The sequence below is a fragment of the Toxorhynchites rutilus genome, chromosome 2 (assembly GCF_029784135.1).
Source record: "Toxorhynchites rutilus septentrionalis strain SRP chromosome 2, ASM2978413v1, whole genome shotgun sequence".
Taxonomy (NCBI): domain Eukaryota; kingdom Metazoa; phylum Arthropoda; class Insecta; order Diptera; family Culicidae; genus Toxorhynchites; species Toxorhynchites rutilus.
Window position 1 is genome coordinate 223,428,987 of NC_073745.1, and position 26,485 is coordinate 223,455,471.

At 36.7% G+C, this 26,485-nt stretch overlaps 3 protein-coding genes and 1 long non-coding RNA gene across 5 annotated transcripts; 3 read left to right on the forward strand and 1 right to left on the reverse strand.

Moving 5' to 3' along the window:
• The first annotated feature begins 1,315 nt into the window (after positions 1–1,315).
• On the forward strand, positions 1,316–2,283 carry LOC129771029 (uncharacterized). The gene is made up of 2 exons (XM_055774273.1): positions 1,316–1,384; positions 1,447–2,283. The coding sequence occupies exon 2, from the start codon at positions 1,449–1,451 to the stop codon at positions 2,001–2,003; it is 555 nt and encodes a 184-aa protein (XP_055630248.1). The 5' UTR covers positions 1,316–1,384; positions 1,447–1,448; the 3' UTR covers positions 2,004–2,283.
• Positions 2,284–14,961: 12,678 nt separating this feature from the next.
• Positions 14,962–15,742, forward strand: LOC129767034 (perlucin-like protein). Its single transcript, XM_055767645.1, has 2 exons — positions 14,962–15,114; positions 15,177–15,742. The coding sequence occupies exons 1-2, from the start codon at positions 15,037–15,039 to the stop codon at positions 15,555–15,557; spliced, it is 459 nt and encodes a 152-aa protein (XP_055623620.1). The 5' UTR covers positions 14,962–15,036; the 3' UTR covers positions 15,558–15,742.
• On the forward strand, positions 15,735–17,295 carry LOC129767033 (alcohol dehydrogenase 1-like). 2 transcript variants are annotated; one of them, XM_055767644.1, is made up of 7 exons: positions 15,735–15,875; positions 15,935–16,073; positions 16,128–16,364; positions 16,431–16,604; positions 16,661–16,815; positions 16,870–17,018; positions 17,131–17,295. In XM_055767644.1, exons 2-6 carry the CDS (start codon positions 15,981–15,983, stop codon positions 17,012–17,014), a joined length of 804 nt encoding a protein of 267 aa, XP_055623619.1. In that variant the 5' UTR covers positions 15,735–15,875; positions 15,935–15,980; the 3' UTR covers positions 17,015–17,018; positions 17,131–17,295. The 2 variants fall into 2 exon arrangements, with proteins under 2 accessions (XP_055623619.1, XP_055623618.1); XM_055767643.1 differs by having other exon boundaries at positions 15,842–16,073.
• On the reverse strand, positions 17,202–18,329 carry LOC129767035 (uncharacterized). Its single transcript, XR_008741485.1, has 3 exons — positions 18,208–18,329; positions 17,808–18,158; positions 17,202–17,750 (listed from the first exon to the last, which is right to left on the reverse strand). It is a non-coding gene; the product is annotated as an uncharacterized LOC129767035 (long non-coding RNA).
• Between the last annotated feature and the right edge of the window lie 8,156 nt (positions 18,330–26,485).

Genomic DNA, 26,485 nt, shown 5'->3' on the forward strand with positions numbered 1-26,485 from the left:
TTTCTCCAAAGCGTGAAAGATTGCAGCCATTTCCGCAACGTATACCGAGCAGGGATTTCTCAACCTATAATAGGCACTGAAGTTTTCGTTAAATATGCCAAAACCAGTGGAGCCATTAATGCATGTTCCATCAGTAAAAAACATTCTATCAGAACTTACTTCGCCAAATTTCGAAGAAGCGGAAGTACGATAGATAGTCTTGGTTTATGATGCTTAGCGAAGGTTGCAATCCTTGTGTACGGAACACAACATATAAGGTGGCGGAACTTGACTCTGGATTCAATTGAAGAAGTTCTTCGAAGTTATCAATTATCAATGGATTCATAATCTTACAGCGAATGATATATCTGTATGATAATTCTATAAATCGAAGAGGCAGAGGAAGTACTCCAGCCAGAACCTCAAGACTCATCGTATGAGTCGATTGCATGCAACCTAAAGCAATAGGCAAGCAACGATATTGTATTCGCTCCATTTTAAGCTGCCGCTCGGAAGCAAAAACTACCGTACTCGTGGACCGAGAGTCAGTTAAGTTGGTTATACAAATTAATAAAAAGGATAAAGAAATTAGATATTAATATGATCATAAGGTAGAAATTAGCCATGAGCACACAAGAAATACACAACCTAATCCCAAGCAACCAAAAGTTCGTATAACATTCTTCTTTTGAGTTTAATCAGCTCATCAGAGATCAATGAAGGGAATTCTATTCAAGCTCAATTTTAAGTAGTTAACCAAACTTTAAAGTTCACATTCACTGAATAAGCTGCTTATAACATACAAAACAACTTCTCTTGCAAACTAGAAAGTTCACAAAAAGTTCGCTTAGGCCGCTCTAGAGCAAGCTAACAGTAGCTTAAAAAGCGTTCCAAAAAAAAATACGCCCAAAATAAATATTTTCCACTGATTATGATGATTCTCTTGGTTGCCGAGTTATTTTATTTTGCTCAATATTTATTACAAATAACATTTTTATGACTGTACTTACCAAGCCTCGAACCTAGATCTTCCTCTTGAAAACCGGAATGCATACCTCTGCTCCACGCGAACAATATGAGTTATCATATAATTTTACTACTTGTGTTGATGTCAAACATTATTGTATTTTAAAGTAAACAAATCCTTTTTTATGGAACTTTTCGGTACTTTAAAAATCCTCATTGTGTTCTTTAAGAACTCCATCTGAACTTGAAAGTCTCATGAAGAACTCCTTGTGAACTTGAAAGTCTCATGAAGAATTCGTTATAATATTATGCGGAACTTCATGTGAACGTGCGTCATTTGACATTTCAGTGTTTGTTTTGATTCTCGAAGCGGTCGGTATATTTTTCAGAAATTTCATCAGTTCGCTTGAATTCCTGCAAAATTTCGCAAAAGTAATAAGTATGTACTTAAATTTGACTTAAAAAAGGGAAACTTAATAATAGAATGCCTTTTTCATCCAGACATGCCGTTCATCGTCGTGGAAACCGATAATGCTCAGGGCGGGAAGGAGCTTTCCGTCGTCCCGGAGAAATGGACACGGAATACCAAGAGCGGGAAAATCATTTTCTGGTCGAATGCGAAAAACATCGCTGAGCAGGAGAAATTGCTTCGGGATGAAAACAGCTGCCCGAAAAAATCGTGGCTGAAATATAAGTGCACGGTAAGGCGCAGCCCGACGAAATCCTTTGCCGAAGCGAAGCGTTTATTGGAAGAGCTGTCCGGGGAATCATCTTCTGACGTTACAGAGCTGGTACGTCGCAAGAGAAAGGCGAATAATCGGGAAAACAACTTCCAGAAAATGCTTGTTCTGGAAAATACGCCTCCTGCTACCCACCAAACACCCCCGCAGACTATGAACGTACGTGATGAAATCTTCCTTCCAGTAGCAGCATCATCCCAAGCCACACCAGCTGTTGTCATTACGCCGAACTCTGAAACCAACTTCCATCAAGAAAATCAGAAAGCCCAATATCGGATGCATTCACTTGAATTCATCTCACCCAAGATATCGCCATAAGGCCCATCATCGAACGAATCCTCATCATCCCCAAGAGTCGTTATATTCGCTGGCATCATCATCGGAATTGTCTTGATCGGACGGAGATGTGTACATCGGGATATCGTCGTCGGTTTCCCTTTTGTTCGGACCGGTTTTAGACGTAGTCGGTTCTTGACTTCCTACAAAAAGTAAAGCGTGAATGTGAATAAAGAAAAAGCCATGAAATTGTTTATATTACCAGTCTGCGATTCATTTTCCTTTTTCCATTTTGCAAGCAGTTTGTTCCGATGATAATAGAATAAACCATTCTTTTTTATTTCTTTCGAATAATTCATATTTTCTTTAAAAAGCTTGAAAATAGCACTGTAATGTTCAAACGTATGCACAACATTTGTTTTGAAAACAATAAAGTTGCTAAGAAAAAAATTGGTGACCTAATTCTGAACTAGAACATTTAGAGAACATTTAGAGTTCACACCGAACTTATTCGGAACTTACATTATTTTAATTCTATCAAGTTGTTATAAAGTACCCATCAGAACTTAAAGAATACTTTCAAGTTGGAAAATAGTTCTGACATAGATTCATTATGAACTTTCAAGCTGATTAAAAGTGCGAAAAGCACTTTTAATGGAACTTGCTGTTTGCGTTTTTTTGAAGTTCGAATCAAGTAAAATCGATACTTTTTTTTAACTTCAAAGTTCCAAAGAAGTAGAACGAGAAACCAATATTGAACCTTCAAGTTTCTTTGGAAGATTGGCTGTACTTTATTGAGATTGAAGTTCGATATGATGTTGTTATATCTTATTAATCAGCAAGAAAGTTCCATGGAACTTCATTCGAACTATATGTGAACTTGTAAGTTCAGTTCTTAAGAAAAAAAACGAACTTCTGGTTGCTTGGGAATGTCTAGTGAAACGCCAAATCGTCTTAGAAGTTGGTAGCTTCATTTCAGATTGCAGTGAAACGTTGTGGGTGTAAAGATATTGGTCATTGAAGCAACTTTGCCTACTTAAAATTTCAAAAGATAATTAGGCTACTTTTCGAAAGGGGGCAAACATTATTTTTAAATCTTACAAACATTTCAAACTCAAAAACTATAACACTCACAAAATTTTGATCAAAGAAAGAAATGTAGGAAATTGTTTATATTTTCATTAAAAAAAATATCAAAAGAAAATATTTAAAAAAAAATGTGCTGAAACCTTTTTTTTTAATAAATTCAAATTCATTTTTCTCAAAAACATAGGGTAGATAGGGGCAATATGGTCCCCCTAAGAACGAAACATCCTAAATCATGTATGAACATTTATAAATTATTCTACATGTTAAAACCTCACGATTTGAAACCTTATTGATCGATGTACATTGTATGAAAATGCTTTAGAAAAGATTCATGATGAAAATTTACACTTTTAAAAATGTATTCCATTTCCGTCGATCGAGAGCACTACGGGGCAAAATGGGCCACCATGCGGGGCAATATGACCATGTTGGTTGATTCAACCATTTAAGCATGTTTTCGCTGGGAAATAACGTAACAAGTTCATATAACGAAATTTTATTCTATTCACGTATATTTCATTGGATTTCATTCAGTTTGTATGTACAAAAAGTAAAAGTGATTGGACTGCAATTTTACGTTACTCAAAGCAGGAACAGAGAATATTTGTGCAGTTATGTACTCATAGCATTGGTTCCATTCATCGCCGTCCGTAGAGGAACTGAATTGTGCCCCACAGTATCAATATAGAGTACCCTGTGGAAGATTCTATGATCGTTATTCCGTGTTCAGCACTCAGCGCTCAGCTGAAGTTATAGCGCTTTTCTGCCTTTTTTCCCACATTGTTAGAATTTTGGAATTTTTGGTCTGCACCTGTTGAATGAAGATAATAATTTTTAGTTTAATTTGTTTATTTATTTATTTTTTTTTTCTCTTATATAGTGACTTTCAACACATTTCGGCTGGTTCGTCACTTTTACTTCCATTTTTGGAAGAATGGGAGTGAGAATTGAACTCGTGATCTCTGCGTGAGAGGTATGAATGTTACCACTACGCCAGATCGCTTCCAGTTTAATTCGTTCTATTGATAAAAAATAGTTACTGGAATCACTGATGTCTCATCCACGTTGAATTGCCTTACTGGTGGAATGTCGTATTTCTGCTGTACGTCCTCCAGTAAATCGTAGAATTTCCCGACTGCAACGCGATTGAATCCTTGTGCCCTGGTGGCGGAGATTGCTTTTGGTGTCCAAAGTGAGAGTTGTGGGTGGCGCTCTCCAAAACCAGCCAACTAATCCATTCCGGCTAATTGCTTTTGGCTATTGAAAGGGTGAGAAATGCCATCTTTCGGTCAAATCGTACGCCAGCTTCCGGATTCCTTTCGCCGTAACACTGTAGAACCGTTGTTCCATAGAGAGAAGCTAATCTACAAGCTAAGAGAACTTCCGTCGTTAAAACATTACTAAATGATCCGAGTTGCTGGAGCAGCAAAGGATCTGCGCAACGTTAATAACGTTTGAGTATTTCTCGCGGGACACAATGCACTAAGGCTGCCGCGTTCAAGCTGGTCAGTGGCCACTTTTTACGTTCGGATGTTCTGGTATAATTCCGCACCATGATTCCACATCTAGTTATTTCCAACTATGTTTACAAATTTTGACAGCAGTATTTACAGGTTATGTTGAAGAAATACCTGGTCATAATGCCCCAAGCAGCTATGCCCATTCCGCCCCGTACGTTTACGCTCAATGAAAATAAACTGTTCTTTTACATGAAACGGCAAAGCATCGCAATAAATCAGTGGAAATGTTCAGAAATAATACCAGTACGAATTGATATAAAGAGCAGAGTAATAAATTTCAGTATGAAGCGTACAGAGCTTATTTCGTTGACTGCTTTTTTACATGGTTTTCGTGATTATCAGTTAGTGTGAGATTTCCTTCAATATCTTTATAAAACAGTTGAATTTAAATACGGTTTTCACAGAGATACTTATGTAGAGTATTTCTCATACAATTGTTTGAAAATAGGTGTCATTGGTTTAATAACAAGCCCAAAGGAAGGGTGGCCCATTTCGCCCCGCCAGGTCATATTGCCCCTATCTACCCTATTTTTCTAAATTCTCAATGAAAATTTTTGAACATAACAGACCATTCATCGGAAGAGGGATGCTTTTACAGGGAAGAAGTTTTTCTAACAACAACTTTTTCATGCTTTCTTTGAAAACAATGCGACTAATTCTAATTTTGTTTGAAGTAAAGATAGAAACAGTCTATCTCTTATAGTTTATGATTTATATGGCATATCTGCATGAAGGCTCTTTGAAAACTAATGGTTTACTCGTAACATGTTTGTGTTCAAATTCTCTGGATAGACATTTTTTTAACATGTTTCGAAATAGAAAAAAAATCAGATTGTGAGAATTTACACACAAAATTGTTATCAGTTAAAGATTAGTAGTAATTTCTCAAAGAAAATATGAGAAAGTTGTTGTTAGAAAAACTCTTTGTCCTTTTTTCGATGTATGGATGACTTGTTGGTTATTATTGTATTTTATTCAAAACTAGATATATTCAATAGATTCAATTTGAATAGCGCAACCAGTAACCAACAGTAATCAAAATTACCTACCCTAGGATACCGTAGGATTCCACATATTGTTACATTTTAAATATCGTGTTAAACATCGCCAACCAGTGACGAACGCTCCGACGATGATCCAACTAATTACAGTATTATTTAGCTATAGGCGCTCTTAATCGTTTTGGGTTTGCTTGATTTTCTAAAGAAGGACAGAAGTTTAGATGAGATGACTGAGATGATAAAAATAAATTTGTTTGTTCGTGCTGGTATCAAATTCTTCGTGTTAGAAACAAACCCAAAACGATTGAGAGGATCTGTAGTTGAATAATACTGTATTTAGTTGGATCATTGTCGGATAGCTTGTCCCTGGTTTTTCGATCTTTACGGCGATATTTAAAATATTGGGAAGGTGCGAAAAAAAATCCCAAAGTAGGTAATTTTGATTACTGTTGATTACTGTTTGGTGCTATTCAAATTGAATCTACCTATTGCCTTCCAGCCGGCCGTTATAAGCGACCGAACATAGTTACTATTTAAAAAAAAATCTTTTTGAAAAATCAAGTATCATTTTTGTTTGATTTTACTTTCAAATTTGTTCATTTCTACAGGCTCAATTACATTTTTGATTGATGAGTCATGAATGAATTATGTCAAACGAAAGCAAAACAAATTCTTAAGAGCATTACGGTGGTTGATGGCGCCGATGAACCACTTAAACGAAAAAATCTCGTGCAATAGACGCGCGTGGAACTGATTTATTATTTTGGCATATACAATCAACCATAGTGGAGGCGTACCCTCCGCCATTGCCACCGCAATCAAGTATCCCTTCATCCACACATTCACATAAAAGTTGAGATGTCTTTTTTATCATTCGGTAGAACAAGTTGATCGGTATTTCTGAGTGCCTCAGGTTATTATTTCTTACGCAATACTCGGCATATCACAAACAATAAAAACGATTTTTTGGCGTCTTATTTCGTCTGACTTCAGTTCATTAACATTTGGTATTCTATTGTCGAGCTGTATAATCTAGGAGGTATCAAGTAGCAACCTTTTATTCGTCTCTCCTGTCTTGCTAATGTAGAGCTATGATTGCGGAGTTGAATCAATGACCTTTAGAGAAATGTATATAACATTTGGATCTGGGATTTAAGAATAAGCTCTATTCTTTTCTGATGATGGATAGTTGAAATACTAATATTGTTCCTGAGGGGTAAATGATGATGAAAAGAAACGAAAAGTTTTAGAGAAATTTGTTATTTTGCGTTCATTTGTAGACTTTTTATATTCTATGAATAACGAGCAGTGTTTAAACGTGGATCTGAGTTGAGTAATTCACTATTCAGTATAGTCCATTTTGTGGGAAAAATGAACCATTTTCAAAATCGACTGTAGCGGAAAATTCCATCAATTTACATGCGCGATTGTGATTCAGCTGATGTGCAACTGCACAGCATCGGCGTTGATTGGTAACTGAACTAAATTTCACATTGTCAACCGGCTCTAAATAGAACCACAAGAAGAGATCCAACAGGTACAAAACGAACATATAAATAATCCTGTTGATATTTAACTTTAAGCGCCTTGTCGTTTAAACGGAAATACCACCGAAGGTAATGGGTAATGTTGTGCTTGTGGCTCACGTAGAAAGACAAAACAACTACTACTGATAGAACCAGATTTAAGAATGAATTCCGATTAAAGTTTGCTGCCGTTGATTTATGAGGATTATATTATGAGTAATCTGGGGCAGTTAGATGACTTCGAAAACAGATTGGAATCATTTGCACCATCAATTGAGAATGACGGTAAAAGTGAACGGGTTAATAATTGGTTTACTCGAAATGACGAACAGTTATAATCATTACACGATACACACAAAATTGCAAATTACATTGTCGATGTGTGATTTGTGATTAATTCATTAATTGATTAATCATCGGCTTTCCTCTGCTATTTCTGTTCGCGCGAGATGCTCTGGAAGTTATTCTGCTTTTCGTTTTATGCCTTGTCCGGGCGGGGTACTCACCTGTTTACACGTTTGTGTGGCGGTCATTATCGCTGTCGTCCGTAAATAAGGAAAACGAAAATAAGAGCAAGTGAAACGACCTTGAACTATACCTACCCGGGTCTGTTGGTATTTACGAAGATGGATAATTAGATATATTTTATATTTCTGCTAGTTTGTTTTGCATTTTTGCTTGTGGAAGACTAATTCTGCAGTACTGCAGATTGATTGTTGACCAGTTCGGTCGATTAACAACTAGGGGAAAACAGGGTAAAACCGACACCCTTAGAATCTCCACATATTCCTAAGACCTACCATGTGTCTTCGACTTCAAATCGTTACAGAACCTCTCTTCAACTGTTTATGAACCATTCTACAGCATATGTTGATCATTTTTTGAGTAGAACTAGAATTTTTATAGAATACAATAATTGATGTTTTCAGGTGAAATGAATGGGAGTGCAGGTGAGATCGACACCCTTTCGGGTAAAACCGACACCTTTGAAGAAAAGAATGAAAACTTGTTACAATAATTTCAAATTATTAAGAGGTTATCTGTATACTATGTGGACACTTCTTGATCCCAGCTTAGGTGAACATCCACGTGAAATGTGCCGATGAACGTTGAACGAAGGGATACTATGAGCTCTGTCAGGCTTTTTGTTGACATGCCCGATTCAACGTTGGTTTTGGCTGTTTTATCAGTTCTGCTCAGCCGTTTTGTTATTCTAATGTAAACACGAGGCATCTACAATAAGTAAGAACAATTTTTTTCTGTCTGTGAAACAGAAACCGGATGTCGGTTTTACCCTGGCTGAAGGTGTCGATGTTACCCCGAATGGACTCCAAATTTCAAAACAATGTTTTCGAGCATCGATAAGCAAAAACACCACACCGTCTCAAAAACTACACTGAACAATAATCTACGATGAGTTAAGCTCATAATAGAATCGAATTTTCCAAAAATTTCCAAATTAAACACTTAAGTTCACCGAGTGAAATTTTACATGGACTGTCTCCTGTTTTCTAACCGGTTCTGTTTTGTTGTTTGTTTTGACAGCAAAGCGACTTCCGCAGCTGTGGGATGACTCGAAACATAAGAAATGACAAATGTGTACAAGGGACATCGCGAAATTTTCAAATAATTGCTTCTAACTGATAAAATCAAGGGGTATCGATTTTACCCACAGTGACGGTTTTTCCCTGATTTCCCCTACTAATAATTCTATCGGCTAAGGATAAAAGAGATTCACGCTGTGGTGGTAAAGAAGTTTTTAGGCGCACCAAGCGCTATTTTCATAAGTTTGAGAAACCTGGATTTTGTTTGTCAGATCATTTGGAGGTACCACTTCCTCGTTAGATAACCGGAAAAGATCCGGCATAAGATGGATCGTCAGAGAGCGAAATCACAACGAATTTGTCAATGCACCATGTGCTTAAACATAACTTGGGATGCTAAGCTTTGACGAAATGTTAAGTTTATGGCCTTTCCAATGCTTCGGAGGAGAACCGGTTTGAGAGGACAGCTCTGCTACTATCACAGCATGGTGGACAGTATCATTTCCAGATGGAAAGTCTCACAACGTCCAAAACGACAGATTATGGGCTTACAGCTCGAGGAATACCTCAGATAGTGACAGGTTCCACGGCTCCAAGGATCCGCGTTCGTGATAGTTTCAGTAGGTTGCAAACGCGGTAAACTACCACTTTGAAGCATGGTACCGTTTTGTTTCAAATTCCGAACACTTAAGCTTCGTTGGCCATTAACACGTTGGGATCGTTTGCACAATGTCAGTGTCGGTCCCAGATCCCAAAGATACTTTTTGTATAAATAGAAAATAGTCAGGAATTTGACTAGAAAAAAGCCAAATTTCGTAAAATATCCGAAAAAAAACTGTACGAAGGCTGCTACTATCAGCCGAATCGGACTCGAAGTTTTGTTTTGACCGTGTGTGGAAGCGGGTGTGTCCGCGGAATTTAGAAACATGGAAAAAACGGAAATTCCGCCGTCGCCACGGCGAATTGGTCGAATTGCACTACGAACTACTGCCTCATCCACCGTATTCTCCAGATTTGGCCCCGGGCGACTTTTTTTTGTCTCCAAACTTCAAAAAGGCACTCCCCGGGCAGAAATTTGAGTCGAATGAGGAAGTAGGCCTACTTTGCAGACCTCGAGAAAACGTATTTTTCAGATGGATTAAAGAAGTTGGAGCATCCCTGGGTCAAGTGTATCGAGCTAAAAGGAGACTATGTTGAGCAATGAATCGCCTCTTTTCCAAAATTTTTGGTTTTTTGTAGGCTATGTACTTATTGGACTGCACTCGTATATATTTTTATTCTCTTATTTCGGAACTTTTCTTTTCGTAATTATTGATTGTTTCTGTTTTCGGGCGCTATATTTTTTTAATATTTTTTCTTGAGATTTTTTTACATAACATATTTTAAGTTGGAGATGTGATTTATTTTTCGTTTTGAGTTATAATTTTTGAAAGTTAACCAATGGTCCGAAAAATCAAGTTTTCGTCTGTTTTCCAGAAACGACTTTTTTCGAAAAAGAACAAGAATTCAAAGAAAAATATGAAAAAGTATGGTGCTTTGGTCCCGAATCCATGTAAAATATAAAAAATAAATACAATCAATCATTACGAATTGAAAATTCATTTTTTTTAAAGTATAATACCATAATAATTATAATCATACTTATTTTAATTATTATAATATTATGATATTCATATTAGCTATTTGACTTTAATTTGATATGTCGATGATCTGAATCGGTCCAGTATTTCAAAAGTTATGTTTTTTTTTGAAAAAAGAGGAAAAAGTTGAGGACTTCCCTAAAATGGAAATGTGCACCCTAATGAAACAATCAAAACATACGGATCTAACATTTTGTGATAAGGAACAAAACTACCACTTTTCAAGAAAATATGAAAACCACTAGGCCTAATATTTCCAAACCAATACGGTCCAAATAAAAAATGTCACATTGTACACTTAGCTACACTTGTTTTCTGTCAATCAATGATGTTTAATCATTATATCAAGCTTCAAATCACCAAATATATCATAAAATGAAAGAGATGATTTTTGTACATTAAAATTTTATGCGGGGTGATTTGGACCAGTGTGTGTTTCATCGAAAGAAATATACTTATGTTTATGTAAAGTAATTTGGGATAATATTACAATCAGTAACAGTGTTCTGGAATCGATACCAGGTGTCTTGGCCAGATTCCAGACCAGAAAAAATGCATTGAGACCATTTCGAGTTCTGTATGGATCTTTTCAACTGTTGTTCGAGCATTTTCAAACATTTTCAATGCTTAGTCAAAGAAAATCCGTCCTTGACGGCCTGCGTTGCTCTTTCAAGCTCCTTCCTCTTCCAACATTGTCGGCCCATTCTTTTTTTTTTGTAATTCAGTGGCATCTGGAATCAATTAGACCAAAGAAAACTTCAAACTAGTATGACCAATTCACCCCACAGAAACGTGTCCATGTCACTCCTCACAATATGCAAGAATTAAAATGCAATTAATTTCATTTATTGTTATGAAACTTGCAGTTTCGCTGCATCAAATGGTTCCTCCTCTTCTCTTCTGTAGGTGAACAGAACTTTACTGCACAATACACGAAAGGTTGTTTAATCAGCGGAAAAAACTTTAAAACCACGATCGGAAAACTCACATTTTCTTACAATTAAAGTTCGCAGCAGCGTTCATGCTACCGTTTTCCTCCACCTGTTAAATTTTACCAAAGTTTATTTTCGTAAGGTACATACGGTTCAACAATAGAAGGAGATGATATTATAAATATCCAAGTTGAGAATCACCCCGTATGACCAAATCACCCCAACTTACTCTACTAGCTCCGTCTATTCTCTAGTCAAATATTTGCCTTGCGTTCCTTAGCTGAAGCAAAATGATCCAGAGTTGCATCTAATCAAGGTCTGCTGGCGATTCTTTCTCGATCGACACAATTTCTTGGTTAATTTTAGAACGTAGATAATGTTTAATCAATTCAAGCTTGTTGTAATTGCGTTCGCACGATGACACTGTAACTGGAAGCGTCAGGAAAATTCGTAGCGTCGTTTCGACGTTAGGATAAACTGCTTCGAATGAATTATGTTCCAGATGCCTAAAGGCGACGAAGAGTTCAGCTCAGAGAATACATATACATAGCTATAGCATTCAGTCTACTCCTTCATCAATAAGCGGTAGATAACCTTGAATTGTAGTATAAAAAATGGAGTATACCACAATAGTTCAAAATAATGGACGCAGTGGTTCACACCCAACATGGAGAAAAAAATGTCCTTCATCTGCGTCTTGAACACTTTCACCTCTGATAGAAGTTCCTCTGTATCAATGTCTGAAGAATACTTCCGTCCGAAATTTGATGCAGTCTGCTTCAATTGATTCATGCTCATAGATGTTGGTTCGTCTCCCGTTATAAATGATAAATCTGATGCTATATCCGCTATAGCCCTTTTTTCATTTTCTGTGGTCGACTAGCTTTAAAATTTTCAGAAATACTTACAAGAAATACAGAGAACTTTTCCTGACAAATTTTTCTTCTCATAATCTTTCCACAGAACGTAACATTCTATGCGATCTTATGAATTGAGTTTGAATGGTTGGATTTAATGGAAGCACTTATCGTTGAATAATTTTTTTGCAATCCTAAAAACCGTTCGGTTTTTTTGCACCAGAATGCAAACAGCGTTTAATGACACATTGTATGACATCCACCGTCTTTCAATTGTTTCGCCGTTTTTAAATTTTTTTTACACGTAGAAGAAACTTGTCAAATTCAAACAATCGTCATGAAATTCATAGAATGAGATATTGAAATCTGTTAAAAAAAGAAAGGAGAGATAAGAGAACAGTTTTATAACACAGCAAGATTCTAGAGCATTTACAAGAAACGAGGTCACTCGAATACCATTTATCTGGTTAGAACGTTTACCTGAATACCTGAATGGTAAATAATCTCGAATGAAAAAGAAGGATATGTCAAACAAAGATTTCAATTTTGTTAATAATCCTGATGATAAATTAAAATCAAGTGAACACCTCCTGACAGACACGCTCATTTGTCAGAGAAGTAGTAATTTTCTGTTATTGGTTGGTTGGTTGTTTTGTATTATAGAGACTTTAAACTTTTTAGTTCATTCGTCTCTAGCCTTGAGAAAGGCCCTTTGAAAACTCTACTCTAACTCCTGCATTACACCTCCGCCCCCATTGCCTTGAGAAAGGCACTCGATCCTTCGCCGTCCAGCTCGTCCAGCAACGATGTTGTCCAGTCGGTGTCCACACAAAGAATGTGAGTTATTGGTACTTACGTATTAACCTTATAAATGGCCGGATGGCCCTGGCCGTACAACTAGGTATCGAATCGATTCCAATTTCAGAGAACATAATCCTCACAGGAGGAATAACACATATTTACCATCAATAAAAAAAATAAAATTAACTAAATTTAAAGAAAACATTGGAAATTTGAATTTTTCATCAAATACACCATATATATCATTGAAAAAATGCATGATCCAACGAGGATAAGGAACCGAGATGGTATTTTTGTTGCTCTTTCATGTTGTATTGATTCAATCCTACTTATTGGGACCTATTATGTAAATCGAATGGAGAAGTCGATACAATCCCTAATCACTATCACACCGAGCACAATTTCATATTTTGTAAAACGAGATAATCTCTCACCAAGGCTGTGTAGAGGCGAATGAACTGCAAAGTTTAAAGCCTCTTTAATCCAACATCATCATCATCTCACCAAGCTCGAACTTCATGTGTTGCAAATTGCATTTATTTAAGCTAAAGCTTGGATGTAATAGAGCTAACGAGCAAAATTCTTATCGACTCGGTTTACATAATAGGGCCCATTAGGGGATGTCCACATACCACGTGGACAGAAAAAGCATGATTTTAGACTCCCTCCTCCCCCACCGTGGACAAGCGTAGACATTTACTGAACCCCTCCCCTCTTGTCCACGTGGACATTTTTTGCATTTTCTCGGATCAAGGAAATAATTGAATAGGTTTTCCAACAGATTATTTTAAGAATAAGAATTTTAATAGCAACTGATTTATAGAGAATCACAGCTTGGAAGCCCGCTGTCTGATTAGAGGTGGTAGGTTCGTAGGTTCGAAAATCAAGATATTTATGACAATCTTGTTTGTTTGATGGACTTTTGGTTGTTTTGGTTTGAATTTAATTGACAAGAACCTAGATCCACCCAATTGTCCTCAATTCCGCTCAAAAGAAAAATATTAGGTAATCTTGAAGTGGAGGATAAAGAAGATTGGAAAAATAGCTAAGAACACTACACAGATAATTGATACTACAGCTGTGCAATGTTGAATTGCGGGTATCACAAAGAAAGTAAGCAAATATATCAGAAATGAAGAGAAATGCGTAATGCGTACTTTTGCTTTGATTTTTATGTGAGTTACTCTCAAAGTATATAAAGTGAAGATATGAAGATATTCAACAATATGAGAAAAAGATGGATGTTTGACAGGGCAACACTTTAAGGCAGCTCAATTAAATTTAAAAAATACGAAGTACAAAAGGTGGACAGTTTAGAAAATTTTTGAAAATTCTGAACAAATTTCATACTTCATTTATACTATACCTATTAAGCCTGTCCACGTGGACATTATTCATACCCCCTACCCCTCTCAACGTGGACAAGCGTGGACATTCGCGTACCCCCTACCCTCTCTAAAGTTGTCCACGTGGTATGTGGACAGCCCCTTAACAGGAGAATCGACCAAATTCGTAACCTGATTTGTCGAAAATTTTCCTTCTTAATTCGGGTAAATGTTGCATTCGGGTATTTGTTTCATTTGGGTGAATATATTTGGATATTTTTTACATTGGGGTAAATGTGCTTCGGGAAAACGTGTTTCGGGCGAATGGCATTCTGGTAAATTTTACACAACCCACTTTTTTGATAAACCCGTCGCTTTGACCGAGTATTTCGGCACATTTTCTTCAATTTTTTGTGGAGCGGAAGCTAGCTACCGCTACATAATCAGATCTCGTTAAATACGGGTGTTCTTCATAAGAGGATCAAAACTCTGTTTTTATATTGATAATCAGCTGATTGTACGAGTAATGTTTTTTTCCTTATTAAACAGGGACACAATTATGTATGGAATTACCATATGGCATGTCGTATTTTTACAACTGTATTCAATTATTTGCATCTTTGTAGTGCCATATGCATGACTGTATCTGTATGTGGAATTTAATCCGCAGAGTGCTTCATCATTATGGAATCCCCGAAAACAGTATGCAATGCACTACACGTATTTTTCAACAAACACACTGTTGTATTATATATTCTGAAACCGGATTATGTTTTACTATCGCCTGTAGCTTTGATACTATTCTCTCCTTAGTTGGTTTATACGAGCTAGGTTGTGAAGATGAGGCGACTTTTGATGCTGCTTTTCATCGCACAGGCAGTTCTTGGTGTAAAAAAATACTTCATACCAAATATAGCTGTAAGAATGAGTTCAAAATTACTATTCTGTTTACCTGAATCCGAGTGACTTAATTTCCACAGGCAAATTGGCATAAGGCGCAAGAGTTTTGCATCTCGCTGGGGATGACTTTGGTTTCGGTGGAGTCCTTGGCAGAGCACGAGGCACTGGTCAAGTTCATAAAACAGTCGGACAAATTTTCGAACGCAACTCGTTTCTGGCTTGGTGGAAGTGATTTAGCAAAAGAGGGAACCTACACCTGGGTTTCCAGTGCTAGGTTTTTCACCTTTCAAAATTGGGCAGACGGCGAACCAAATAACGGGAATGATACCGAGCACTGTATTGAGATGATTCATAACATCTATGTGAATCGTGTGTGGCAGTGGAATGACATAAATTGTCGCACATTTGAAGCGTATTTCATCTGTGAGAGTGTGGATTCACAGTGTATACAAAATTTCTAACGTCGAAATAAACGCTATTTTGTGATTCAATGTTAATGTAAACTGATATTAGGAATCTTCGTTGTAAATTAAATCAAAATTATATGCTATTATTATTAGTATCATATTTTATGTTCCTTTAGTTTCGTCCACAGATAAATAGACATCTTATTTCATTTGAACCGTTGATTACCAAATGAATCAAATGCGTACAGCTATTTAATCTGTGAACACAGTATGAGAGAAAAGTTCCAATCATTGATTATCTATGGTATCAAATAACAATCTACGAGGGTGCTGTATTAAGTTCAAGTGTGTCTAATCACAACATTTTAACCGGTATGGTTACTTCAGTTTCATCATCCGCGATCAACATTTTACTTTTGTCATGAAATTAGTTCGTATCATCGTCTCCCACCGATAGGTATCGTAAGTTGTTTCCAAATGGCATTGAAGCATAAGACCGCCGTAGTGTTAGGTGGACATGGTGGAATTGGGACCGAGATAGGAAAACATCTTCTCAAAAATGGAATCTCGGTGAGCTGTACATCATTTTACCATGTTGCCGAAAACTAAACTTCGTTCGTGTAGAAATTATTCATTTTAGATATCGTGCCAATCCTGGATAGCGAGAAGAGAGCAGAAATGCAAGCCTGCAACATAGACGCGATTATTTTCTACGAGCAATGTGATATCACGAAGAAGGAACAAATGTCCAAATTGCTCCGCTCGAAAGTAGTAGAGAAGCTCAATTTCATAGATGTTTTCGTGAATTCGGCCGGGATTGTGAACGAACAGAACCCGGAGGCTGTGGTTGCCATTAATTTGGTAGTGATAGGACGAAACTAGAACATCTAGATTATGTACTAGATGAATCAATCGTTATTGTTTTAGGTAGGAGCAATTAATAGTTCACTGATCGCGTTAGATCTGATGTCACTGGACAATTCTGGTCTTGGAGGATACATAATCAACGTCGCCTCAATCGCTGGTCTCGAGCCTTTTCCTTATTGCTCCGTTTACACCGCAACGAAGCATGGCATTGTAGGGTTCACCCGGAGCTTGGGGGTAAAGTTCTACAAACATCATTATTTCTTTATTTATCAATAATTTTCCCGTTACAGATAGACACAGTACTGGTCAAAACGGGCGTCAAGTTCATAACAATTTGCCCAGGGGCAACCGAAACGTCTCTTTTCCAAAAATCGCGTAACGTTTATCTGTTTCCATGGATGGAGGAACCGGGACGAAAGCTGATGCGACAAATTCCGCTGCAAAAGTATTGAATTTGTTCGGCAGTTTTCAAGACTATGCTAATTCTAAAAATTTTCAGTCCGGGCATCGTTGGGGAGTGCGTAATACGAGCTCTCGTTGAAGGAGAAACCGGATCGGTGTGGATATGTGTCGGAGGAAGGATTGAAAGGGTAACTTCGCCCTCGATGTGGAACGAGAAAATGTTATTGAATATCGAACCCTGATTCAGTAAGTTACAAAAAGTGGAATACGCTATCCAAATATTATTCATTGATATGTATTCTAAAAAAATATTAACAATTCACTCAGAATATTTTCATTATGCTCTTCCTTATTTTAGGGGAGGTAGATATATCTGAAGTTAATTGAAGCATTCGTGAAATGGCTGTCTCAAAGATGAATTGCAGACCATTCTGCCAGGTTTACTGCTTTAATTTATTCTCGATGCATCCAGTGTTTGAATATACATTGTACTTGTAACGAAATAGATGAATGCGTATAAATGGCACTTCACTTTTGAGTTGTTAATATTGGAACCATAATGAAAGAAAATAAGAAAATAAAAAGTTCAGCGAATCAAAGTGCCACATCGGCATGTTAAAGTATTTTATTGAAACGTAATAGATTAACGTGTGAAGATGATATATGTTCCATTTAAAAGTTACAATTTTCTACTCCCGTGGCTGAGTGGTTAGCGTCACGGCTTGGAAGGAGCAGGGTTTAGCTACAGAATTGGTACCGTATCGCTACTTAAATTGTTACTTGGTAATCGATGTACACTCCTCGTTGCAGACTCTTTCGTTGCTGATTCCCGCTGGTTGAGGAAAGCAGATTGCAGACTTTGGATAGCTGCTGACATAATTGCAGAATTGATCCATAGGCACTGACCCGAGGCTGAAGGTATCGTTTAGGTTCATTCCAAGCAGATTGACCGTAAAGGATTCTTCATTCTTCAGATTTCTATAAAAACATGGCGAAGATTGCAGTTCGTTGTATTTTGTGTCTAAGGAATATTACAAAGTTGTTTGTGAAATCCTGTTCAATTTTGTGATACATTGTAACCAGCTGGAAGCGTCATTGATAGTGCAAAACATAAGTATAAGCTGCTACATCAACTGATATTTATTTTCAGCATTATCCCTAAAACAGCAGCAAGTGGGATTATCGCAAGCTGCTGTTGACTGAATTTCGTTTGTTTTGGTTGTGTTATTTTGCTGGTATTTCGCTACGCTCGTGCTTAGGCCAATGGATGAATGTGGTGTATGTAAGGATGGTATTGTGATCAGCGATGATCCGGTTGCTTGTGTTGGAAATTGTGGCGCTCGTATGCACAGGCGCTGCACGAATCTAACTAAAGCAGCTGCAAAGCTGATCAATGATAATGTAAATATACTGTTTAAGTGTAATGAGTGTTTACCTGCTAGCAAAAGTGAGCCACATGATTTGGTTGTTGACATTTCATTGTTGAAAGAGGAAATGAAAAAGCTCAATTTCATATCTGAGACAATAACCAATATTCGTGATACGGTTGCTTTGCAGATAAACAGTGCATTGGAAAAAGCTAAACATGTTTTGGAAACGAGCCTTAATACTGCTCTTCAAGAACATATGAATAAGCTTGAGAGCAGTGTGGCTAGAATTGTGGAAAAAAATATATTGAACAAAAAACATGAAATTGAAAGTCAAAATATAGTTGCAGTGAACAGGAAAAGAATTGTTGAAAGGGATACGCGATCGGAATTTGATTTTAATCCTAGAAGGAAAATAAAGACTATGTCGAATAGTAATGATAAACCAATTCTCATTGAAACCAAAAATGACGAGGTTTTTCATACTACTGACACATTATCTTTCGCGAACGTTGTTATTGTTATTGTTGTTAAACCGGTAGAGTCGATTCAAAGTAACGATAGTACCCGAAATGAAATAAAGAAAAAACTCGATCCAAAAATACATAATGTCCGCAGCTTTCGAAACGGGAAAGAAGGCTCGATTATTATAGAGTGTGCAACAGTAGAAAAACAGGAAGTGGGTTATATCTATGGTATAACCGCAAGGGTGACGTAGGACTATCGTTGATTTAGAGATCATTTATATGAAGTTGAATCTGAATTCATTCTGAATGAATGAATATTTGGAGAACTTCGAAAAAGAGAGCGTTACGTTGGAGGCACAAGGTTTTATGCATCCAATATTGGATACGGAAATATCCTACTGATGGGGAAGAATAATCTTCAGAAGCTATCCTGTTGATTGCGATTGATTGAAAAATCACAAAACCTAATGTATTTGGTCACAGTGTTACATGGATAGAAAACATTAAAATAAACTCTTTCATATAAATGTAATTTTAAATTCCCAGAGGAACTGGCAGATTATTTTCAGTAACGATTAGATATTTCCACATTTTCCTCGATACTGGAAGCCCACCAGTGGTTAATGCTAACTCGATAACCATCTGTTAATAGCACTTGATTGAAACATATTTGGTCACAGTGTTACATGGATAGAAAACATTCAAATAAACTCTTTCACATGAATCTATTTTTAAATTCCTAGAGGAACTGGCTAATTATTTTCCGGATCTTTCTCGATCCAGACGGAAAGAATTCCGTGCGTGTATGTGTGTGTGTGTAGCGGCTGCTTCGAGATCTTCCCGGGGAACCGTTTGTAGCATCACTCTCCTCCTGATGGATTCCCTTCTGGCCTAAGGTGCACAAACAGGCTCTTGGTGACACCGTTCATCCGCGCTTTCATGATAAATGAAGAGCTTCACCACAACAGCGACAACATGCTCCAATCGCTGTTCAATTAGAACTGAGTGGATTTCCGAGCGGCGCTCGCTTATATACCGATTGGTGATTTCAATAGCCTATTTTGAAAGCAAATTTAAGACTATTGAAACAAGTTTTTGGATCAGAAAGTAACAAGTATAGAACGCGTAGACATTTTATCTTTCGAATGAAGTGTTTATCATACCATTTCGTTCAGTTGTTTAGGAGCTATTAACACTCAAAATCTCGGTCTCCGGCGTAACGCTTTCGTTTTCGAAACTTTGATTTTACACCCCGGTATAGAAATGAAAGACGTAGTCCTACGTCAAAATGTAATTCGATAAAATCCGATATTGAAAGCAAATTAGGTGAAAAATATAAAGCTGTTGTCCCGAAACCATTAAAACCAAAAGTGAAAATTTTGGGAATGTCTGATCGGTATTCCTCTGATGTTTTTATAGACTTGTTGAAAAGTCAAAATGAAAACATCGGGATAGGTGACGTTAATGTCGTTGCTATCTATGAGAATCCACGCTTCAAGTACAATAAATATAACGTAGTGCTTGAAGTTGACAGTACGTCTTTCAAAAATTTAATAAGCGCTGAAAAAGTCAACATAGGATGGGATCGGTGTCCCGTAGTAGAAACATTCAATGTTATTAGGTGCTTCAAATGTGGAGAGTTCGGCCATATAAGGGGCTGTCCACATACCACGTGGACAACTTTAGGGGGTGTAGGGGGTACGAAAATGTCCACTCTTGTCCACGGTGAGGGAGGAGGGGGTTTAGATAACGTCCACGTGGACACATAAAATAAATATTTCTGAAAATACAATATAATCAAAAATGAATGAAATCTGCTCTGCAACGAATTTCAATCTTGCCGCTCCTTACATGTACTCCGTAAAAGACCATATTTTTTCATATCATTGAACTGTTTCGCTAAAATGCGTATTCTGAGAGTAACTCACATGAACTGAGAGTGATGAACTTATTTACATTCCGCCAGGACGAAGACACCATCAAAGAATTTTAGAATCTTGTAATTTGAAAAATGCACGACATACTTTTCTTAGGTACGGGTTTGTTGCTGTATCTGTCTTTCGAGAACTCCAAAAGTGATAAACCAAAGGAAAATGAACAACGAATTACCTGGTGAAGCTTGGCTACGTAGAACGCTACAATATATCGGTTCCATGCTATTGCATCTTGTGTCTGGTGAGATTGAAAAGGAATTCTGCTTTATGTGATTCTATGAAGCTTCGATAAATTCTAACAAGTACTGCGAAATTAAAGTCAGCGATCCAGAACAAACTAACAGAATTAGCCAATATGATAGACGTCATATTCCATCGGACAATGTCAAATTTCATTCTCTTTGACAGCCCGGCCGAAAATGTTATGTTTCCCTAAGGTGTGCTATTTCACCCGTCGTTCTCTCCAGATATTGCACCTTTTGGTTGTCAATTGTTCGGGACACTTTTCTTGAGCGCAATAATTTCATAGAAAAGCAAAAAAATAACCTTACCCAGTTTTTTACGAGAAACCAAATATGTTTTGGGAGGTTGGGCTTAGATGTTGCGGAAGAATCGATTCAGCAATACCATACACTGTGTAAACTAGGAATAAGAATTAGGCAATCAATAGTTTGAAAGAGAGGCCACGCAGAGAAACTCGATGTTTGGAAGACGCATGAATTATTCTATAGGAATTTGATTGACTAATTTTCATCAGCGAAGCACAACTAGATCAACCCATTTCTGGAATAAATAATCACGGGTGATAGAAATGGGAAAAATACGATATCGTTCGCAAAAGATCATGGGATAAGCAAAACAAACCACTACAAATATCATCAAAGCCTTGACTCCAAAAAAAGGACGATTATGGAAGATTATGGAAGAAACCACTAAAATCGATCAACAGAAAAGTGTCACATAAATCTTTGATGACGCCCCAAAAAATAGGGCGATTAGTTGGGAAGCTTTGATGCATCCACGGTATAGCCCAGACCCTGCAAACATCTTTGTGATCTATTAAGAAATGATCGAGTTATGAGCGCTCGAAATCTTTGATTTTTTCCTACTTGTTCAGTGCCTAGATTTTCATTTTACCCCCCAATCTTCAAGTTAGACGTAGTCTTACTTCAAAAAAAATTATTCAGAAATAAAACAGAAAAATTCAGAAATTAAACGCGGATACTTTTTTAATGACCCAATATATTCGAATAATCCTGTGTCTATAAGAGGGATGCTTTGGATTTTTTTCCCTGAACCCTTTTACGGGTAGTGGTAACTATATTTCCACCAACGATTTTATTTTTTTCTCTTCTTTAACAATAAATTATTACTTCTAGCCTAACTGTGGTAACTAGTTCTGATATCTAGCAACGTGCCTGATTTTTTTGGGTGCGAAAAAATTAAAAACTATCCATTTCGTCTAAACAACACCAAATTTAGAGCAGCAAGAGCAAATTTCCCGAAAAGTCATTGAAAAACAGTCTATTTGTTGAAGTTTTCAATACATATGAACTGTTTAGGACCTGCTGAGTCTCATCATGAATTTTATTAATTGTTTTTGTTGAAACTAACATCAAAAATTCAAATATAAGAAAAACATTTTTACCATCAAGTGCTTACCGCTAGACGGGCAGGTGGCAACTATATTGCCACCATTTTTTTGTTTTTAATTGTTTTGTTTATTGAAAACAAAAATCTTTTGTGTATTTCAGCATGTAAACATGTCGCTGTATTGTAGTTTGAGTTGATTACGTGCCTGGTTCTCACAGTCCATTAGAGGGTTAAAGCCGGCACGAATTCGGGAACAACCTAAAATTTTCCAAGACATACGAGGTTGAACAGTTATTTTTTTATGTGAATTTTAGCAGTGAAAACAATTTGACAACATAAGTGGAGTTTGGAAGAAACTAAATAGTGGTACAAATAACTTTGCGGGGAATGTTGGAAAGCGAATAAATGAATTTAAAACGAACCGTTATTATTAATTGAACTAACATTTTTATCCATAAAACTATAAAATAGGAAATAGAAGCAATCTCAAAATAAAATTCAAGCGAAGTTCAATTTTATTTTGATTTTTTTTAGAAATAATTGGTGTAATGTCCACGTGCACAACAGGGGGAGGGGTATAGGAAAAGTCCACGTTTGTCCACGATGGGGGAGGGGGGTGTTCAAAAACATGATTTTTCTGTCCACGTGGTATGTGGACAGCCCCTAAGTAAAAATTGTCCAAATGATGAAAAATGTTCTAAATGTAGTAAGCAACATTCCACATCTGAATGTTCATCGATATCGACCGAATGCGTTAACTGCCGAAAAATGAATAAAGAACGTAAGCTAAATTTGGACGTCGGTTATCCAGCATATAGTACAGACTGCCCAGTTTATAGAAACATTATAGAAAAGAGGAAATCTATCATTCGGTACGAACAATAGCAAACAACGACAAGTGCTCGAAGTAAAAACTCTAATATTCTGTATTTCAATATTGCTGGGTTGCCTACACACTTCAGTGAATTGAAACTAATTGTAGATAACGAACGTCCATCGTTGGTATTTCTCACAGAAACTCATATAGTAGATGCGGAAGCTTTCGACCAATACTATATTTTGGGTTATAGAGCTGTTTTTTGCTTGTCGCACTCCAAACATACTGGAGGGGTTGCTATGTATATCCAGGAATCAATATATTTCAACATTCGGTTCAACGAAGCGATTGATAACAATTGGTTTTTGGGTATAGTTATCGAGAGAGGCATTCAGATTGGAAATTACGGACTATTATACCACTCTCCCAGTTCTAGTGACCAGCGTTATTGTTACTTTTAGATAACTGGTTAGAGCATTTTTTAAATTTCAGTGGAATTAATATTATTAATATTAAGTGCCTGATGAATTATTTCGGATTAAAACAAACGGTTTTTGAAGCTACACGAATTACCCAGTACAGCAAAACACTGATTGATCATGTTTATACAAATTTCGACACGGTTCAATCATTTACCGTTGACGAACTGAAAATAACTGATCATGAAACTATATTTATTAATTTCCATGATACTAACTGTGAAACAAATGATAGAGTTTTGACAAAGTGCTGGAAGAATTATTCGAAGGAGGCTCTGTGTGCTCTTGTAACTAGAAGCTTGGATTCTTATCCGGTATCGGGTGATTTAGAAACCAGGGCATCTTTTCTTACAGATTCTCTGCGAATATGTACTAAAAAACTAGTCAAACTTAAGTTGGTCGAGACTGAAAATACGAGCTTTTGGTATTGTCTTGACTTAGTGCGAATGAAACGTACGAGGGATAGATGTTACAAAAAGTTTCGTAGAACTAATAGTGCTATCGATTGGCGTTATTATACAGTTGCTCGCAATAATTATTCGAGATCGTTGAAAAAAGCCAGAACAGATCATATCCAGAGAAAGATCGATCAGAACAAAAATAATAGCAAACAGTTGTGGAAAATTTTAAAAAGGTTGATGAAATCTAAAAACAGTTGCCCGTGATACATAACTTTCGAGAATTCAGTTATAACATCAGAAAACCTAATAGCCAATAAGTTCAATTCATATTTCGTTGACAGTGTTTCACTTATTAATGAAAGTATCGATTTGGTAAGTGAACCTGACGAAATAGTACAGCCGACGGCCAGTGGATGTAAACTGGATTGTTTTCACCCAATAACTTTTGCGGACCTTAAAATAATTTGTATTGCACTAGAAAAGTCGGCTGGTATTGATGACGTCAATGCAAAAGTTGTTCAAGATTGCTTTCATATGTTATTGGACATTCCCTGCTGGACCTTATAAATGATTCATTAAGAACTGGGCACGTGCCCAAAGTTTGGAAAGAATCTTTAGTGGTTCCAATACAAAAATTGCTGGGACGATTAAATCCGAAGAGTTTCGTCCTATCAATATGTTGCACATTCAAATGGTTTGAAAGTTATTTGAGTAATCGAATACAGAGAACTGTTTTTGCTAATTCTGTTTCTGAACCAATAGCTAGTACGTTCGGTGTTCCACAAGGAAGCATGTTGGGGCCTATTTTATTCATAATGTACATAAATGACATGAAACGAGTCTTACGTTTTTGCGATATAAATTTATTTGCGGACGATACAGTTCTGTTCATAGCAGCTAGAAAATTGGAATCCGCAGCATTGCACTTAAATGGAGATTTGCTTTGTCTTAGTAGTTGGTTGAATTATAAGCAGTTAAAATTAAATGTTGGAAAAACCAAGTACATGGTATTTTCTTCGAGATATTATAACACCGAGTGTTTGGTAGAGATAAATGGTGAGACACTTGATCGCGTTAGAGAGATAAAGTATCTTGGTGTTACTATAGATGACAAACTGCTTTTTAAGTCTCACATAGATAATGTCATCAAAAAAATTGCAAAAAAATACGGTATCATGTGCCGTTTAAGAAATGAGTTGACAATTTCGAGTAAAATTCAATTATATAAATCAATAATATCGCCACACAAAGACTTCTGTTCATCCATTCTTTTTCTTGCTACCGAAACACAAATGTTGAGGCTAAAACGTTTACAAAATAAAGTAATGCGCTTAATTTTGCGTTGTAATAGATTCACTTCCTTAGCTTTCATGCTAAACACGCTTCAATGGCTATCTGTGAAGCAAAGGATTGTATATTTAACTATGGTGTTCGTTTTCAAAATTATAAATGGATTGCTGCCTCGATATTTGTGTGATCGAATTGAAAGAGGAAGTGATATTAATATATATAATACCAGAAATGCAGACGAAGCACGAACGCCTAACTTCTTAAGTAGAGTGTCACAGAACTCCCTATTTTTTAAAGGTGTAACTTATTTCAATTCGATGCCTAGGCACATTAAAAGAGCAACCACATTAGTGGATTTTAAACGACAGTGTATTTCACATATCAAAAATGTAATATAAATGGTTAAATTGTAATGAACGAAGTTGTTTTCAACGAATTGTGTTTGTGTATGTGTATGAAAGAATGAACTGCCATCTTCGTCCCAATGATAATGAAGGATTTTTTGTATGTTTATCGAAATGAAAAGAGAAAAAAAAAGAAAATAGAAAGTAGTCTACATAAGTTTGAGCACGCGCGCGATAATGCAGCAATGAGAAATCTGAATTGTGATAACGATTGGAACATGGTAGAGTTTGTTCTTATTGTGGAATTGGATATGTTAGTTTCGTTAAAAAAAAGTACAACTATGATTGGGGTTCGTTTAAGATCGAGGAAACGACTGTTGTCAAGTAAAGAAGGCTCAATAACGATTTCTGAAGGATCAAGCAGACAACCGTCAGAATGAAGGGATATGCTACAACCTGAAATTCATCCAACGGGTCAAATGTTCGATTAATCTGAAGAGTTAATAGTCTGACAATTTTGGCAGTCAGGTTACAGTGAACTCAGAAGATGCTATGGGATAGCTTGACGGGACAGCAAGCGTTTCTTCTTGAGATTTGACTGAACTGAAAGATTTGCTGTGACTTCTTACAAACATGTCCGAAGAAACTTTTGAATAGACGAAGCTAAGTGAAATACCGATATCATAAAGAGGTGATTTCATATCTGCAAATTAAATCAGTTCGTTTTTATTTGTAAAACTGGTTATGTATTAATTAATTATCAACTAGATAATCGACCAACTCAAACCTATGTAGGGGAATGAGGCGGGACCTTCATTATTACTCTATCTTTCATTACGGTTCACACCCTTGATCACAACTTCACAGGAACATTCAAACTCCAGCTTCAAGGGTTTTCTCGGTGCTTGGGCAGCTGTTACAGGTTTTTTTGTGGGTTGTTCGATTTGCTCCATTTCTGCTCAGAAATGATGCTTTTGTTTTTTGCATGTCCGATGCAGTGTCGAACTGGAGACTGATGTGT

What these genes read in the sequence shown, in the direction of transcription:
- LOC129771029 (XM_055774273.1), top strand. Translation starts at nt 1,449, where the DNA reads ATGCCGTTCATCGTCGTGGAAACCGATAATGCTCAGGGCGGGAAGGAG.
- LOC129767034 (XM_055767645.1), top strand. Translation starts at nt 15,037, where the DNA reads ATGAGGCGACTTTTGATGCTGCTTTTCATCGCACAGGCAGTTCTTGGT. An exon ending in ACTTCATACCAAATATAGCT is followed by an intron (nt 15,115 to 15,176) that starts GTAAGAATGAGT and finishes TAATTTCCACAG; the next exon opens with GCAAATTGGCATAAGGCGCA.
- LOC129767033 (XM_055767644.1), top strand. Translation starts at nt 15,981, where the DNA reads ATGGCATTGAAGCATAAGACCGCCGTAGTGTTAGGTGGACATGGTGGA. An exon ending in TTCTCAAAAATGGAATCTCG is followed by an intron (nt 16,074 to 16,127) that starts GTGAGCTGTACA and finishes TCGTTCGTGTAG; the next exon opens with AAATTATTCATTTTAGATAT. An exon ending in CGACAAATTCCGCTGCAAAA is followed by an intron (nt 16,816 to 16,869) that starts GTATTGAATTTG and finishes AAAAATTTTCAG; the next exon opens with TCCGGGCATCGTTGGGGAGT.